Source organism: Nelumbo nucifera, chromosome 6 (assembly GCF_055504915.1).
Source record: "Nelumbo nucifera cultivar China Antique chromosome 6, China Antique-T2T, whole genome shotgun sequence".
In the NCBI taxonomy this organism is placed as follows: Eukaryota; Viridiplantae; Streptophyta; class Magnoliopsida; order Proteales; family Nelumbonaceae; genus Nelumbo; species Nelumbo nucifera.
In genome coordinates, this window is record NC_142654.1 from 63,179,380 (window position 1) to 63,195,935 (window position 16,556).

The 16,556-nt window shown below is 43.4% G+C and overlaps 1 protein-coding gene across 9 annotated transcripts in view; it reads right to left on the minus strand.

Moving 5' to 3' along the window:
- LOC104604353 (uncharacterized) overlaps window positions 1-9,118 on the minus strand; it is a 65,009-nt gene extending 55,891 nt beyond the window's left edge. For 5 of the 9 annotated variants that reach the window (XM_088890090.1, XM_088890093.1, XM_088890094.1 and 2 more), the window contains exons 1-3: window positions 8,981-9,118; window positions 8,637-8,704; window positions 6,748-6,880 (exon numbers count right to left, since the gene is read on the minus strand). In XM_088890090.1, the coding sequence (XP_088746216.1) occupies window positions 6,748-6,880; window positions 8,637-8,695 (192 nt within the window). In that variant the 5' untranslated portion in view covers window positions 8,696-8,704; window positions 8,981-9,118. Of the gene's footprint in view, window positions 1-148; window positions 6,528-6,747; window positions 6,881-8,636; window positions 8,705-8,980 lie in introns of those variants that run through there. The other 4 variants (XM_088890096.1, XM_088890091.1, XM_088890098.1 and 1 more) reach the window with 3 other exon arrangements.
- Between the last annotated feature and the right edge of the window lie 7,438 nt (window positions 9,119-16,556).

Here is a 16,556-nt window from a genome sequence, read left to right on the forward strand (position 1 = left end):
CTCAGGCATGGAATATTATCAACTTAAGACAGTATTACCTATGAGTAACGGAGTAAACCGCGGGTCACTCTCAGGGCACAAGGGCCAAAAGGCAGTTCGGGCTCAAGTAGCCACCTCTATGGCGGGAATGAAATTAAAGGGTTGAAACGCCAAGCTGACTAAGGAGCTCAACACCATAGCACACTGCACTGAGGGCGTGAGTAGACGAGTAGACCCTACAGCGCTAAGCCCACCTCGGTGTATGTCACAAGGCAGTTCGGGCATATGCCTTACTATGCCTTACTATGTTAATCACCTCAGTGCACGTCACAAGGCAGTTCGGGCATACGCCTTACTATGCCTTACTATGTTAATCACCTCAGTATACGTCATAAGGCAGTTTGGGCATGCGCCTTACTATGCCCTACTACGTTAAACCACTCCGCACACTCAACCATGATAAGCTCAGATAAAGCAATACTTAGAAAGATCACTTGGAAAAGGGTCAATTTCATTAACAGATAAAGTTTGTACAACGAGTTCAACAGAAAAGAAAAACAACAAAGTACAAGGACTGAGCTCGCTGGCTCGGAGTACAAAGGTAATTACTTCGGGGGCCCTCCACTCCCGCGTGAGACCTCCTCAGGAGCTTCAGGCTGGTCAGGGGTATCTTCTTCCTCACCACCCTCCTCCTCTGATTCTGGGTCCTCCACGGCTTGACGAGCTATCTCATCCGTGATTCACGAGGTGGTGATGGCGCTTGTGTCGAGCTCAGGGTACGAATGCCTTATCAGCCACCTGTTGAGCTTGAACCCCTTGCGGTAGGCCTCCCCTAGAACGGCATCAAACTTATCAGACTGAATATACTCAGCAACGGCTTTGGCCTTCGTCTCCTCTATCGCCTGAGTGAAGATCTCAGTCTTCTCTGCGATGTCCGCCTTGAGGTACTCCACCTCGCGTAGAAGAACCTTCTTGTTTTCCTTGAGGCCTTCCGCCTTTGCTCTAAGGGCATCCAGCTCGCCTTTCAGCACGGCCTTCTCGCGTGTCAACTCCGCCTTAAGGGCCTCCATCTCGCCCCTCAGCTCGTTGTTCTCACGGGCCAACTCATCCTTCTCCGCCGTAAGCACCGTGATGACGCCCCTCTGGGCCATGGCACCGCTCTCCAACCGATGGATCTGGCTCACGAGCTATCCTCAGTTCGGTATGGGCAAAGCGGGAAGACTCCTCGGCAATCAAAGCCCGCTTCAGGTTCCTCTCGGACTGAAGGGTAAGGAAGTGCACGACGGAGTTCGCTTGACAAAGAAGATAGTTAGTACCAAAGAAGCACAAATACAAAAGGAAAAGAAAAGGGAAGGAAACTTACCACCATAGTGTGGGTGGCAGCCCGGGCTCCAAGCTGAGTAGGGTTGAGCATATCGGCCCAAATCGAAATCTCCTCGGAGTAAGTGGCCCCCTTGCTCTTTCGAAGACCGCATTGGGGGAGCAGGATGCTTCGGCCCCCATTCGGGCTCCCCGAACTAGAGACAGCCATCTCGGCTGTGTGAATGGGCTTGGCGGAGACTTCAGCTGCAACGTTAGCAACTCCGGTGGCAACCTCGGCCTTGGCTGCCAGTCTCACAACGGCCTCAGCCGAGGCCTCGGGCTCCCTAGGCGGTAGGGACTCCTCTAAGTCAATGATCGGAGGGGCCCCAAGGAGCTCGTGCTCAGAAGTTGGAGCCAGTGGAAGCTGAGGCTCGAGAGTGGGGGTAGGCGGTGACTCGATACAAGCTCTCTTGGCAGCCCGCTTCTTCCTCCCCTTCATATGCTTAAAGAGCTGGTCTCCCTTGAGTTTGTCTGCCTCCATAAGACCTGCAAAAGAGACTTCGGCATTAGTACTCGAGTAAAATAAGGAAAAGAAGAGCAGACCAAACAACTAAGGTACTAACTACCTACCCGGGCTCAAGCCAGCCTGGAAAAGCATACCCTCTTTGATATAATCTTTGAAATCGCAGCCAACCTCAGCACACGACTGGAATGCCTCCCTGGTCTTCCTGTCGAGTATGACGCCAGGGTCTTGGATAGCCACCCTCCAGTGAGTAGGGAAGGGCCACCCCGCATGATTCCGAACTACGAAGTAGTCCTGCTTCCAGGCTGGGACCTTACTAGGAAGCTTGTGCATTAGCTTAAAGCCCAGGCGGGGGGACAAGTAGTAAGCCCTCCTGTGCTCAGGGAGAACACATGAAGCGCTCTTCTTGATGGTGAGGATGGAGCAGAGTATGTCCAAGTTAAGGGGCATGACATACTCATAACAAAGAGAGATGGTCCCAACCACATTACGAACCGAGTTCGGGTGAAGCTGGTTTATCATAACGTTGAAGTATTTTAGGACCTCCACTAAGAGTGGGTGGAAGGGAAGGCGCAGCCCAGCTATGAGCTGCTCTCGGAAAATCACGACCTTATCAGGGTCGTGCTCTCACGGGAAGTTCCCCGCAGGTAAACTGTAGGTGTACTCCCTTGGCAAGTTATATTGCCGAATGACTTGGCGGAGCCTCTCCAAGGTCATGGTGGAGGGCCCGAACCTATCTGGCCCGAACTCGGTGAGAGGTGGATGCCTAGTGACCCGAGGCCTCCCACGCCTCGAGAGACTGGACTTCGGTAGGGTTACCCTAAGCCGAGGTACCCACCTCGGGCACCTCGGGCTCATTTAAAAGGCTATCAAAAGAAGACATAATTGAAACTAAGGAAGAGCTAGGGTGACTCACCAAAGAAAAATAAGACCGGACTGGAAAGGAACTAACCCGAGCTGAAGGCTTTGGACGCGAGCTCAAGACTATAGCTGAATGTTTGTGGCAAAGGAAAATGACCAGGACCCCCACTATTTATAGCCACTATCTATGGGCATCAACGGTTGAGATCGAAGCAATCTGACGGCTCTCATGAAAACCGGTTGTGCGACCTTCAAGGCGAAATCAGTTAGCGCGTTTTTTGACATCCGCGGAGCCTATAAGTCGCGTGACATCCGCGCGTAGACCGTACGCGACCCGAGCTGCGCCTGGTAGAACCGGGCAGAAGACCGGTCCAACCTATGAGCTGCTAGACGAGAAAGTTTGGACTCCGAGCTAAATCCACCCGACAGACTGTGGACTCCCCACACTAGGTCAACACCCCTAGCACGGGGAGTGGGGGGCAATTGATGTAGGGTGATTTGGCCCGACCTCGTAGCACGGGGACACATGGACATGACCTGGTATAAGTGACAACTCAACATGACAGCCTGGCCACTACTCGGCGCAGCAAGCTCGCCGAGGCCCGGTCAAACAACTCGTCGGGTGTGACAACTCGTCGAGAATCCAGGCCCCGCTCGCCCCAAAACTGAGGATGGAGCCCCCGAGCTCCTCATGGGGCCCGAGCTCCTCCTGGGACCCGAGCTCCTCGTGGGACCCAAGGTCCTCTTAAGGGATTCCGAGCTCTCCCTTCCTAAGAAGGAAGCACCCCAACCTTTGGCTAAGTGTCTTGAGGGAGAAACACCTCGGGACAGCACCATAAAGACTCATGCTCGTACTTGCTCAAGGCTCGCCTCCAATACGAGCACCTCGGTGCCTCTGTGCAAGGCAAACCTGCCCCAGGTGGTTCGGTGCACGGTAGCTCGGCAGACTGCAGGGAGATCTGCCTGACATCCGTACCTGCCAGATCTGGTGGCAGTGCTCGGATCCCTTGCCAGGCGGCATTCTGCCTGCCGTCTTTGAAAGGCATGGCCCGCCTGACGTCCGTGCCTTGCAGTAGCAGCCTGTGGCGGCAGCCTGCACTTGCCACCTCTGCCCAGTCAGTAACGGCTAGGGCAGTGACGGTTACGCCTGATGTGACCGAGCTCTGGTATAAAAGGACCCCGACCCTCACAAAGCAAAGGTATTAAAGCTTAAGCACTTTCAGTACTCTTACTCTCTGTTCTTCCTTTGAGATTTCTCCAGTTCTAACTTAGCCATCGAAGTGTTCCCACCAGGAGAGCTCCCCGGGAATCCTTCACCTTCTTCTTCCTCTCAAGTGCCGCCCGTCCGAGCTAGAAGCCAAGTCACAGCCAGTTAGGAGTGCCCAGATTGTGCAGCATCATTTCTATTGATGTCTCTTTCTTTGAAAGTAAGCATTTCTTCCCTATTTCTCCTCAGGGGGAGTTCAAGAATTAGGAAAAACCGGATCAGCTCACTCCTCTTCCTGATCCTCCTCCCTTTCGTGTTTTCTTTCGTCGTCACAAAGGCCAGCCATGTTCAAGAGTTGTGGAACACCTAACTGTTGTATAGCCTGTACCACCAATGCCATCAAACTCTCTGTGGGTGGATCCTACCCAACCAAGTAACTTGGTTCCCATTGATATTCCTGACCCTATTGCTATTGATACCTCTATTGTCGATGACCTTGACCTTCCTATTGCTCACCAGAAAGGTGTTAGGTCTTGCACCATTAAACATCCCATTTCCCATTTTGTTTCCTATGAGAACATTTCACCTTCCTTTCGGGCCTTTCTTTCTTCCATTGACAGTGTTCCTATTCCTAAGAATGTGGCAAAAGCTCTATTGGTGCCTGAATGGAGAGATGCTATGAAAGAAGAAATTAATGCTTTGCATAAAAATGGCACATGGGAATTGGTAGATCTTCTTGAGGGGAAGGAACCAGTTGGATGTAAATGGGTTTTCACAGAAAAACATAGGGTTGATGGCACAATAGAGCGGTATAAAGCTCGTTTAGTGGAAAAAGGGTTTACACAAGTGTATAGAGTGGATTATGCAGAAACTTTTGCACACTTTGCTGAGATGAACTCCATTAGAGTCCTTTTCTCTTTAGCTGCTAATCTTGATTGGGACCTTCATCAAGTAGATAACAAGAATGCTTTTCTAAATGGTGACTTTGAAGAAGAAGTTTACATGGTACAACCCCTTGGTTTCCGAGCTCAATGTAATGAATAAAAAGTGTGCAGGTTAAAAAAATCATTACATGGCCTGAAACAATCACAGAGAGCCTGGTCATGGTACAACCCCTTGGTTTCCGAGCTCAAGGTAATGAATAAAAAGTGTGCAGGTTAAAAAAATCATTACATGGCCTGAAACAATCACAGAGAGCCTGGTTCAGCAAGTTTCATGTAGTTGTTCAGCAAAGAGGATACAAGCAATGTCAATCTGGTCACACAATATTTGTGAAAAGAGGGGAAGGAAAAATTGCAGCCCTGATCGTATATGTTGATGATATAGTTATCACTTGTGATTGGAAAGATGAATTTCAAAAGTTGAAGAGATTTCTTGCTACCCAATTTGAGGTGAAATATCTAGGTCCTTAAGGTACTTCCTTGGAATTGAAGCTGCCCCGCTCACAAAAGGGTATCTTCATTTCCCAGAGAAAGTATGTCCTAGATCTGCTCTAGGATATAGGAAAATTGGGAGTGAAACCTATTGATTCTCCTATTTATCCTAATCACAAATTAGGTGACTGCCAAGGTGAATTCATCAAGGATGTGAAACAATTTCAGAGGCTTGTAGGAAGATTGTTATATCTTTATATGACCCGACTAGACATTGCTTATGTAGTGAGAGTTCTTAGCCAATTCATGCGTGCCCCTAAGATCACCCACCTTGAAGTAGTTGAAAGAGTTCTCAGATATCTTAAGAAGTTTCCAGGTGCAGGTTTATTGTTCCAAAAGCACGAGCACTTGAAAGTTGAAGTGTATACCGATGCAAATTGGGCAGGATCCCAAAGTGATAGGAAGTCCACCAGCGTCTAGCCGTCTATTGTACCTTTGTGGGAGGGAACCTAGTTAACTGGAGAAGCAAAAAGCAGAATGTGGTGGCTAGGTTTAGTGCGGAAGCTAAATATAGGGTAATGTCTCATGAAGTGGCTGAAATTATGTGGCTAAAAAATTTGTTGAGTGAGTTGAGATTTACAGTTGATGGACCTATGATCCTATACTATGATAACAAAGCAGCCATAAACATTGCTGCTAATCCAATGCTGCATGATAGAACTAAACGCATTAAAGTACAAACATTTTATCAGAGAAAAGGTTGTCAAAGGGGAAGTGTGTACCCCCTATGTCAGTTCTGAAGACCAACTTACAGACATCTTCACATAAGGGTTACATCACTTGCAGCATCATTATTTATGTGACAAGTTGGACATGATTGACATCTATGTCCCAACTTGAGGGGGGAGTGTTAAAAGTCTATTAATATTTTAAGTTTAGTACCATAGGGGTACTATTGTACTTTCTCCCTCTTTTATTTTGCTTTATGTCACCCTAGTATAAATACAAAAAGCTAGCGCCGCCAGCTTGACTTTTGGCTCTCAATCTCTTTTCTCTCCTTTCTCTTCTCTCTTCCTTTCTTCTTCTCTTCTAAATAACGAAAACCTTTCCTTAAAAAATTAGTCATTAATTCTCAACTGGAACATCAATTGCATTTGCTACTTTCTCCTTGAATAATGAAACTAGTACCTGAAAATGCCCAAGATCAAGGCCAACGATATGAAATGGTCATCATCCAGCCTCATTTTGTAACTTTGTTTATGTATATGACAAAGCCATAAAACTGAAAAAAGTTCAAGAGCGTGTATGCATGTTAAATACATCTTTTGATAGGTAATTACATGGGCGGTATATGAAGTTTACAAGGAGTTCTACATTTAGATATGAACATTCTGTAGTTCTATACATTGAGCAGTGCGATTGCAAAATAGATAATGTAGTAATCATTGCCTTAATCTGAAATTATGAAAAAATATAGGCAAATAAGGTTAGGGAAACATTACATTCTTGTCCACATGAAATGTGTTATCTGTGAGTCCAGAGTCTTGATAATTGAGTTCAACAGTTGAACCTGAACCTTCATCAATAACTTCATTCATACTGGAACCTTCAACAGGATTTTCACTCGCCATTCTACTGAAGCAAACAGAATTTAAGAACACAACAAATCTTAACAAGAAAAACTGCACAGAAGAGGTACAATTATTCACAAGCCAAGAACATTACCATTACAAGCTAAAGCTAAATTCGCAGAACATATTTAATTCTGAAAGCAAAAACACTTAGGTTGAATATCAAAACTATAATCTGATTTTCCCCTTTTTTCCCTTTTCTATATATCAATCCCAGCCTTTACAAGAACACAGCCATAAAATTCAGCTCTAAAGTTTCCATCAAATATGCACCCTTTTTACTGCTAATATCTCCCTTATTTCTTTTGAGAAGTTGGCTAGATACCAAGAGCTGCTTCCTGTCGACTCAATCCATCTAGTGACTTTTACTCAGTCCCATTCAAAAGCACAAGAAAGAGTCAACCCCAACTTTGCAATTTGAACCCCACAAGAAGAACACTCACTTCTGCTTACAAGGAATGCATGTAGCCGAAAGCACTGCGAAAAGCCCAAAAGATGCTACCATCAGCCCTACCTACACAACCCAGGTTTCAAAATGAACTACTATCAAACAGTAGCAGAATCTCCTTGAAATTGGGAGGGGGAAGGTCCTGATATCTGGAAGGGATCCCAGGTGCCAAGAGAAGGGTTTGTGTGAGACTTAGTTTCATGCCATCTGCTAAGACTCCATTTAGTTCATCAGTGGCCAACATCCATGAACTGGGGAGAAATAAAACCCGGGCTCTCAAGGCCTCAAAGGATGACATTGAAAGACCTGCATGTTCCTTTCTTTCCATATGCCCAAAAAGACCACATGGCTAATCACCTTCCCAGTTCCAATACTGATTGCCCCTTGATCTCAACCCATGTCCCTTCTATTGTCTTAACATGTCACCCAATAACTACACACTGGAAGAGATGAGTGGCTTAGTCCCTTTCCTTGAGGTATAATGTGCAAAACTGTGGGAAGATAGAGTGAGGCCTTTAGTGTGTAGTAGGATAAATTCTTAGTCCTTTCACAAATAGATTTCCAGAGAAAGAAGCAAACTCTAAGTGAAACAGTACAAAACCAAAGCTCTTTCTCTGAGAAAAAAAAAAAAAGTAGATATGGGGTTAGTAGTGATAAGAGTGGAAGAATGGCTTAGTTGAGAACAGGCCACAGGAGGTAGGGGACGATAAACAATTATCAGGAATATCCAAAGACAAAAAAGGCATCCTTAAGGGCCTTCAAAGATATCTTCTAAGATTAAAGTTCCAATTAGGCCTTGTAATCTCTTTTGTTAGTTATGTTAACCTTTGAAAAGTTAAACCATGCTACTCTGTTGAGATGTGGAGTACGTCAACAATGTGACGCATAGAATTCCTAAATCCAAATATTCACCAAGTTTTATTGCAGGAAAGTGTAATGCAGGAGATGTCCTATCTCCTATTGGTCGCTGAAAGAGTTCATATAGAATACGTATAAACTGAACAACAATTTGGTATCTTCTAAAGTAATTGGACCACCTAAAGGCTGTGTTTGATTTGAAGGAAAAAGTATGGAAAAGAAGGGAAAGATAGGAAAACTTTTACAAACCTTGTATTAATTTCCCTACCTTTCCCTTCCTTTCCCTACCTTTTCCTTCAAACCAAACATAGCCAAAAGGAGAAAAAAAAAAAAAAAACCAACTAGGACTAAACAACGAATCAAACTGTTTTGACCTGTACAGTCCGTGTTCATCAGAAATGCTCAATACGCCACAACATTAGTAGCTCTTATCCAAGGCAATTAACCAACTAACCATTTGGCTTCAATCCAAGAAGCTCCAATAGCCTCCTTAAAGATGACCTTAAACGCCATTAATATGCCCTACGAAAGATCAGAAGGATTGTCATTTGTCAACCTGCTCTTTTTGAATGCATATTCAGAAATCCATGATTATAAAACCAGCCTAAGAACCAAAAATGAAAAGATATCATAGGGCACAGAAAAAAAAATGAAAAACAAAAAGGAAGGCATCAAAAGAGCTTAGGATCAAGAAGCATAAACCACTAATTAAAACAAGAAGACTAAAAACTAAAACCTAAAAACTAAGAAAAAGAGAGAGAAAATGTAAAAGAAGATGAATAATGGAAAACACCGTACCTTTTGTTATTGAACTCAGAAATCAAAGAAGAAAAATCTAAAATTTCGAGCCAATAGGTAGTTGCTGGAAAGAACTTAGATGCGAACCCTGAAAAGTACTTTTCGTCTCTGTATCATCGAACTATCGATTTGCTTAGGATTAACGAATGCTGAAACTCTTCCAAATTCGAAGGATCATCAATGCGTGATATTCATGTTTAACATTTTACAGGCATGGATGCCACGTATGACAGTTACAGCATTTATATGGCCGGTCATCGTCTACGGTACTAGTAATGTCGGACTCATCTTGATTGGTCCAGTACTGTCCGGATAAATGAAGGATTCAGATTTCAGACTCGTGTATATCTTAAATCTAAACTCAGCCTCATTCTATGCTTCTGCCCCTTCTTCCTTCGGGTACTGAGAGAGAGAGAGAGAGAGAGGGTATGGAGGAGGAGCAGCTACCTAAAACTGGAACTAGAGGAAGGCCCATTCGATGCAGAGGTACTCCAAAAGTCATAGTTCTGTCTCTGCATTTAGCCTGCATTGTTTTGGGAGATCTTGTTATACTGAAGTCTGTAAAAAAAAATATGCAGCTGCGATTGCTAGAGAGGCAGGGGTTCCTCTAACCATAGAGGAGGTGGTGGTGGCTCCGCCAAAAGCTCATGAAGTTCGGATTAAGATCATCTGCACCTCTCTTTGCCAGAGCGATATCACCTACTGGAAAATGAAAGTAAATTCTTAACAATTTTCTTCTTAAAATTGATCTAATTTTTTAGTTTTAGTTTTTTTTTTCCAATTATTAGTCCCTTTTCTCTTATTATAGGATCCACCAGCAGTATTTCCAAGAATACTCGGTCACGAAGCTATTGGGTAAGTTCAACTCTTCTCCGTCTTCTTCTTCACCAGTCTCAGACACAGATGGATTTATACCAAAACGTTTTTTTCGCAGTAAAAATAGCAAAAAAGTTTACAAAAATATTTTGGCCTGAAATAATTTCCACCCATTTTAGGTGAGAAGCAAACGGGGCCTTGGTTGCAAGTTGCAACAGGAGCCAAAGACGGCGTTTTAGGGTTTGAACCCGCCGAAGAATCTGGTTTTTCAATTTGCTGGTTGCTATCGTAACTTAACCCAGCATTCAGCAACCCCTAATCCATTTATAGCTGGTACTAGCATCTAATTTGGGCTTATGGTCGCGAAGACAGATAATTCCAACCCCCTTTCTCATTCTCTCTTCGCGCCAACCCTATCGGCTTCTCTTTGCTTAAACCTGTCTCCTTTCCTATCCAGTATCTCCCGGTAGCTTTATTTCTCCTCCTTACCTCTGGTCTCTCTTTCTCTCTCCACCAATTTTATTTCTTCATCTCTACAAAAAAAAAAAAAAAGAATTCAATCTCTTCAGGCTTTTCGTTGCTTCTATAGTTCTATGGCATCGACAACTCTACCAAATTTTCACTTGTAGGTAGATCATTTGAGTTTTAATCTTTTCTGGGTAGAATGGTAGATCATTTAAAGACACCCAGATCATCCGCCTCAGTTGCTTGTTTTGGATTTTTTTTCTTCTCAATAAATTCAAGAAAATTGGCTCGAAAAACATTCGAACGGCCGTGTTAGGAACTAATGTCGGTTTTGGGAAGATGGTGCTGGTGTTTTTTGGGAAAACGTTTTTTTCTTTTTTTTAGACAATTAAACGTATGGTTGCTGCTATATCGTCATTTTTCAACGTCATATCAACATAATACTATAGCTGGCAAGTAAAAATAAAACACACACACACAACAGAGGATGTTTTCTGGTACCGTGGTCTAATAAAACGTTTTTTGAAAAACACATAACCAAATAGTAAACGTGAAAAAACGGATTTCAAATGTGACACTAATATCACATCATTTTTCAAGAAAACGGCATTGGTTTCAAATATTGGCTTAATCGCTTTTTACCCGTGTTTAGAAAACTAGACCAGATCGATCAGTTGAACCCATTGAACAATGATCCGGGCTTCTAAGTGGTTCAATCATACCCCAAAAACCGGATTGGATAAAAAATTGGCAAAAATTGCCAACCTGGTCAGTCAAACCAGAAAACCAGTGACCAGTCCTGGTTTTAGAAAATCAGTCAGTTTTTTTAAATTATTTTAACACATGAATGTAGAGGCCATAACATTGCACTCAAATATTTGATTGGGATAATCTTTTTCTTTCTTTTTTTTAATTTTATGTATTCCCAAGGAGTTGAAGACACCTTGTCCCACTATTTTTGTCAAAAAAATGCCATTTTTAGCATTAAATCTTAATATATTGACCCCAATTGAACATCAAACCCGTGGACCTTTCCTTTTTGAGTTGATGCCTGGTCTGATTCTATAAACGTTGAATGACAAAGCCGAAAACCCACCCATCAGGTGATTGTAACTTTTTTTCTATTTTGTCTTGATGGGGCTAAACAAAGGGAAAGGTATACCCATCCCCTAAACACTCCCCAACCCTGGTGGCAACGGGATTTGATCCGAGTTCTCTCCAACCCTAGTGCTAGTCAAGCTTGAGCTATTGATCTGTGCAATCAACTCGGATCTCTTCAGAAAAATAACACCACCATGTCTTTCTATCTCCAACAAATCAATAAAACCCCAGGGTTTTGTTCATCTTTGCCTCCTTGGGAAGAGTCATCGCCTTCCATTTATTTCTCATTTTCATACTTGCTCTCAGCTGTTAGAATTAATTGCTACAGATATTTAGGGACCTTCCCCTGTATCTTCTATCCATGGTTTTCATTATTTTATTTCTTTCATTGATTGTTTTAGTTGATATTTATGCATCTTTCCCCTTCATCGCAAGTCTGATGCTTTGTCCATCTTCATTGAATTTCAAAAATGTACTGAACGCCAACTTAACTCTAAAATTGTCATGCTACAATCGGACTGTGCTGCTGAACTGAAATGTTTTTCCCCTTACCTCAAACAAATTGGCATTTGTCAACAGTTTAGCTGCCCTCACATGCAAGCCCAAAATGGCCTTATTGAATGCCGCCATCGTCATATAATCGAACGCGGGCTTGCTATTCTCACTCATGCATCTGTTCCCAAGTCTTATTGGTTGGGAAGCCTTCACTAGAGTGGTGTTTCTTATTAATAGAACTCCCACTAAAGTTCTCAACTGGCACTGTCCTCTTGAAGTTCTCTATGCTAAGCACCCAGATTACACCATGCTCAAAGTCTTTGGCTGTGAACGCTTCCCTCACCTTCATCTATATGCAAAGCACAAGCTCGATTATCAATCTACGCCGTGTGTATTTCTTGGCTACTGTTCCCAAGTCTTGCTGGACGTGTCTATATCTCTCGTGATGTTCTCTTCAACGAAGCCCCCTTTCCGTTTGCTGGCGGCATCTCCTGTTTCTCTTGCTATTGGTGCACCATCGGTTGTTCCGATTGCTTTGCAACCACTGTGGTGCTCTCATTCTCCCACAGTCGCTGTGCTTCCTTCTCCTCCACCTGCACCAGCACCACCAGTTACTACTGTCTCTGATGTACTGCCGGTACCGGTGTCTCACCATCCCATGATCACTCAATCAAAGTCTGGCATCTCCAAGCCTAATCAGAAGCGACTCGACAGTCACTATGTGCATGCTAGTTCCCAGCATCCGCTCTCAGTCTCTCCATGTGAACCCTCCTCCTTCACTTAGGCCAACACTGATCCTCGTTGGCGTTCTGCCATGTCTGATGAAATCAATGCATTAATGTGCAATGGCACTTGCGTTCTCACTCCCCGCCACCCAACAAACACGTTATTGGGTGTTTCGCCTCAAACGCAAGCTTGACAGTTCCATTGATCAGTTCAAAGCCCACCTGGTTGCTAAAGGATATGATCAACGTCCTGGAAAAGATTTCTTTGAAACCTTCAGTCCTCTTGTAAAACCAACCACAGTTCGCATCGTTCTTGCTATTGCTGTTGCTCAAAATTGGCCATTGCACCAACTTGACGTTCAGAACGATTTCTTACATGGAGAGTTGGATGAACTTGTTTGCATGCAGCAACCCTCTGGCTCCGTTGACTCTACACATCCCGATTATGTTTTTCTCCTCAAAAAATCTCTATATGATTTGCGTCAAGCCCCCCACTCGTGGTTTTCTAAGCTGAGCTCGTATCTTCTCTCCATTGGATTCATTGGCTCTCGATCTGACACTTCTCTCTTCATTAAGCACACAACTGATTATACTATCTTCGTTCTAGTATATGTCGATAACATTATAATTACCGGCTCCTCTTCCTCTCACATTCAGTCTATAATCCATGATATGAGTCATCATTTTTCTATCAAGGATCTTGGTCCTCTCAGTTATTTTCTAGGTGTTGAGGCTATATGTACATCCTCCAACTTATTTCTTTTGCAAAGAAAATGCATTACTAATCTTCTTACCAAAACGCAGCTCGATGGCATCAAAATGGTTTCCACCCCGGCTCAAGTCAGCACTAGTCTTTCCAAAAATCATGGGGAACCATTCTTTGATGGAGAACTATATCTCCGTACTGTTGGCACCCTCCAATATCTCTCATTCACTCGTCCGGACATTTCTTACTCTGTCTCCAAGGTGTGTCAATTCATGCATGCTCCCTCTACAGTTCACTGGACTGCAGTCAAACGCATTCTTCACTATCTCAAGCAAACTGTCGGCTTTGGTCTCTGCATTGTTCCCTCCAACATCTCTCAACTTCATGCCTTTGCTGCTGCCGATTGGGCTGGTTGCCCCGATGACAGGAAGTTTCATAGTGGATTTTGCATCTACCTAGGGGACAATCTCATCTCTTGGTCCTCTAAAAAGCAACCTACAGTCTCTCGTTCCAGTATGAAAGCCGAATATCGCAGTATCGCCACTGCTACTTCCAAGCTGCTATGGGTGAAGTCTCTTCTCTTAGAATTGGGCATTCTCTCCAGTTCCTCTCCTCCTATACTATGGTGTGACAACATCGGGGCCACTTATCTCGCTGCTAATCCTGTACTTCACGAAATTAATGTTCATTTTGTTTGTGAACATGTTGCTCAGAAGAACCTTCGTGTACACTATATCTCTTCCAAAGATCAGGTCGTTGATGCCCTTACTAAGCCACTAAGCAGTACGCGTTTTGGCATCCTGCCCATTCTCTTCTCTTCTTATCCTATCTCCTCTCCTAACTTCTCTCCTGTATAAGTGTATTTATATCCTAACTACATGTGTACATATTCATGTATATAAATGAATTGAATTTGCCAAGTCTGATACATGTTTCTTGTAATTTTGTTTTAAGAAACAATCTATTTTCAAACAAGATTGTCTGCAACAAGAAAAACAACTCACGTTGTAGAATGCCCCTAAATTTAAAGTTTTAGATAAAAATATCAATTTATTCATCAACTCAAAAACACTTCAAAACATTTCTAAGTAGAAAAACCTACCTAGCCGATGTCCAGGAGAGGCATGAAGCATATATGTTATAAATTGCGAGCTTGAGCTGAGACAAGACTCTGTCCAGGATGGTCCAACCCTGGAGTATGTGAGGGCCTGAAAAGATTGAATCGGGCTATGGACGGATTAAGCCAGCTCAAAAATCTGCAGTCTACCACCTAAGCTTTTGTCCTTTTCACGTTTCACCTTGAAGCCTTGAGTTAACGACAGCCATCCACATTTATAGTTGTGAAGGCCAACGATGAATTAAGCCACCCGTAATCCTTGGACTTCACTTTCACTCATGTAACCATGAATTTCTTGCGTGATTTTGTAATGATCCTCTGGGTGTGCTTGTCTTAATAGGGTCGTGGAAAGTGTTGGGGAGAACGTAAAGGAGGTAAAGGAAGGTGATGTGGTGATCCCAACATTCATAGCCGATTGCCAAGAGTGTGAGCACTGCAAGTCCCCAAAGAGCAACAAATGTGCAAAGCTCCCTTTCAAGGTGTCTCCTTGGATGCCCAGAGATGGGACAACCAGATTCACAGACTCCAAAGGAGAAGTTATTTACCACTTCATAAATGTGTCCAGTTTTAGCGAGTACACTGTGGTAGACATTGCCCATGTAACCAAGGTCGACCCTTCAGTTCCTCCAAACAAGGCTTGTCTACTCAGTTGCGGGATTTCAACAGGTCATCGATGATCCTTGCATGTTATTGAATTATGCATAGATGTCTGAGCACTCGTCTCATGGAGGATTAAAGAGTGTGTGGTTTACAATGCCAGGAGTAGGAGCTGCTCTGAAAACTGCCAAGGTGGAAGCAGGTTCCACTGTCGCTATATTTGGGCTAGGAGCCATAGGTTTGGCGGTAAGATCATCCTCTGCTTACATTTTCAGCTTTGCTTGTTCGAAAGGAAGACTCAAGCACAACAAAGCAATAATTTGGTAATGTTACAGGTTGCAGAGGGGGCACGACTTTGTGGAGCTAGTAGAATTGTTGGTGTGGATGTGAACCCGAACAAATTCGAGATTGGTAACCATATGCTACATTTTGTTTTAAATTGTTATCTATTATCTACTTGTTTGCTTATGATTATAGTATAAATAATACAATGATAGAGGAGGTGCACCCCATGTTTATATATTGGTTAGGAGTCATGAAAAAGGACTCATTATAGACAAGTAAAGAAAAGAAAATGAAATTTATATAAAATGAAGAGCACAAACTAATAAACACCCATTGCCTTGAAAATATTATCAACATCGAAGCCTGCAAATTCTTTGGAAATAGAGGCCCAAAAAAGGAGTTGCCCTACCATTTTAATAATTAGTATTTCCACCAAGCCTCTCAAAGTTACAATGATATTTCTTTTAAGATATACTCTAGCATACCACACAAAGGACCAGATTCCAAGAGTATGTGTTCCCATAACTTGCCATGCCCAATCCAGATAATGTAAGAGCCTTGGATTCACCATATGAAATGATGCCATGCCTTCAGCATATGGTGTAACAAATGATCCATCCATTCACCTTGGATGTTGCAAGGGAATGACTTATTACCATTGGAAATATTCTCTTATGGAGAATAGGTGATATACAGATAGAATCTTTACAAGCACTAAAAGGGCAGCCCAGTGCATGAGGCTCCCGCCAATGTGGGATCTGGGGATGGACAGATATACGCAGTTTTACCCCTGCAGATACACAGAGAGGCTATTTCCATGATTTGAACCTTGGTCACCCAGGTTGCAATGGAGCAACCCAACCGTTGTGCCAAGGCCTACCCTCCCCAGACTTTTCAATGACTGCCATCCACATATACAAGATTCCTTAGATGGTACACCAAAGCTTCACAATCTCCGTGTGAAAGAGTATGCAAATAAGTGCTAAAAAGGGACTTACTCATGAATTATCTATCCCGATTTCTACCTCCTCAATACTTTATTTGGTTTCATTTATTTATTTTCTGGGAGGAGATGTAACAGGGAATATTATACAAGAGATGCATCCATATTCACCATCCAATCAGTCTTCCACTATAAAAATATGGTGATCAAAAGACCCATCAACCCACCCAGCCCCCTGCTTCTTCTCATAGAATCAGAGCAGTCCGGGCTGGGCATCTATCCACCTGCTGGTAATTAATCCAAAAGGACCAGAACAGCTTGTTCTA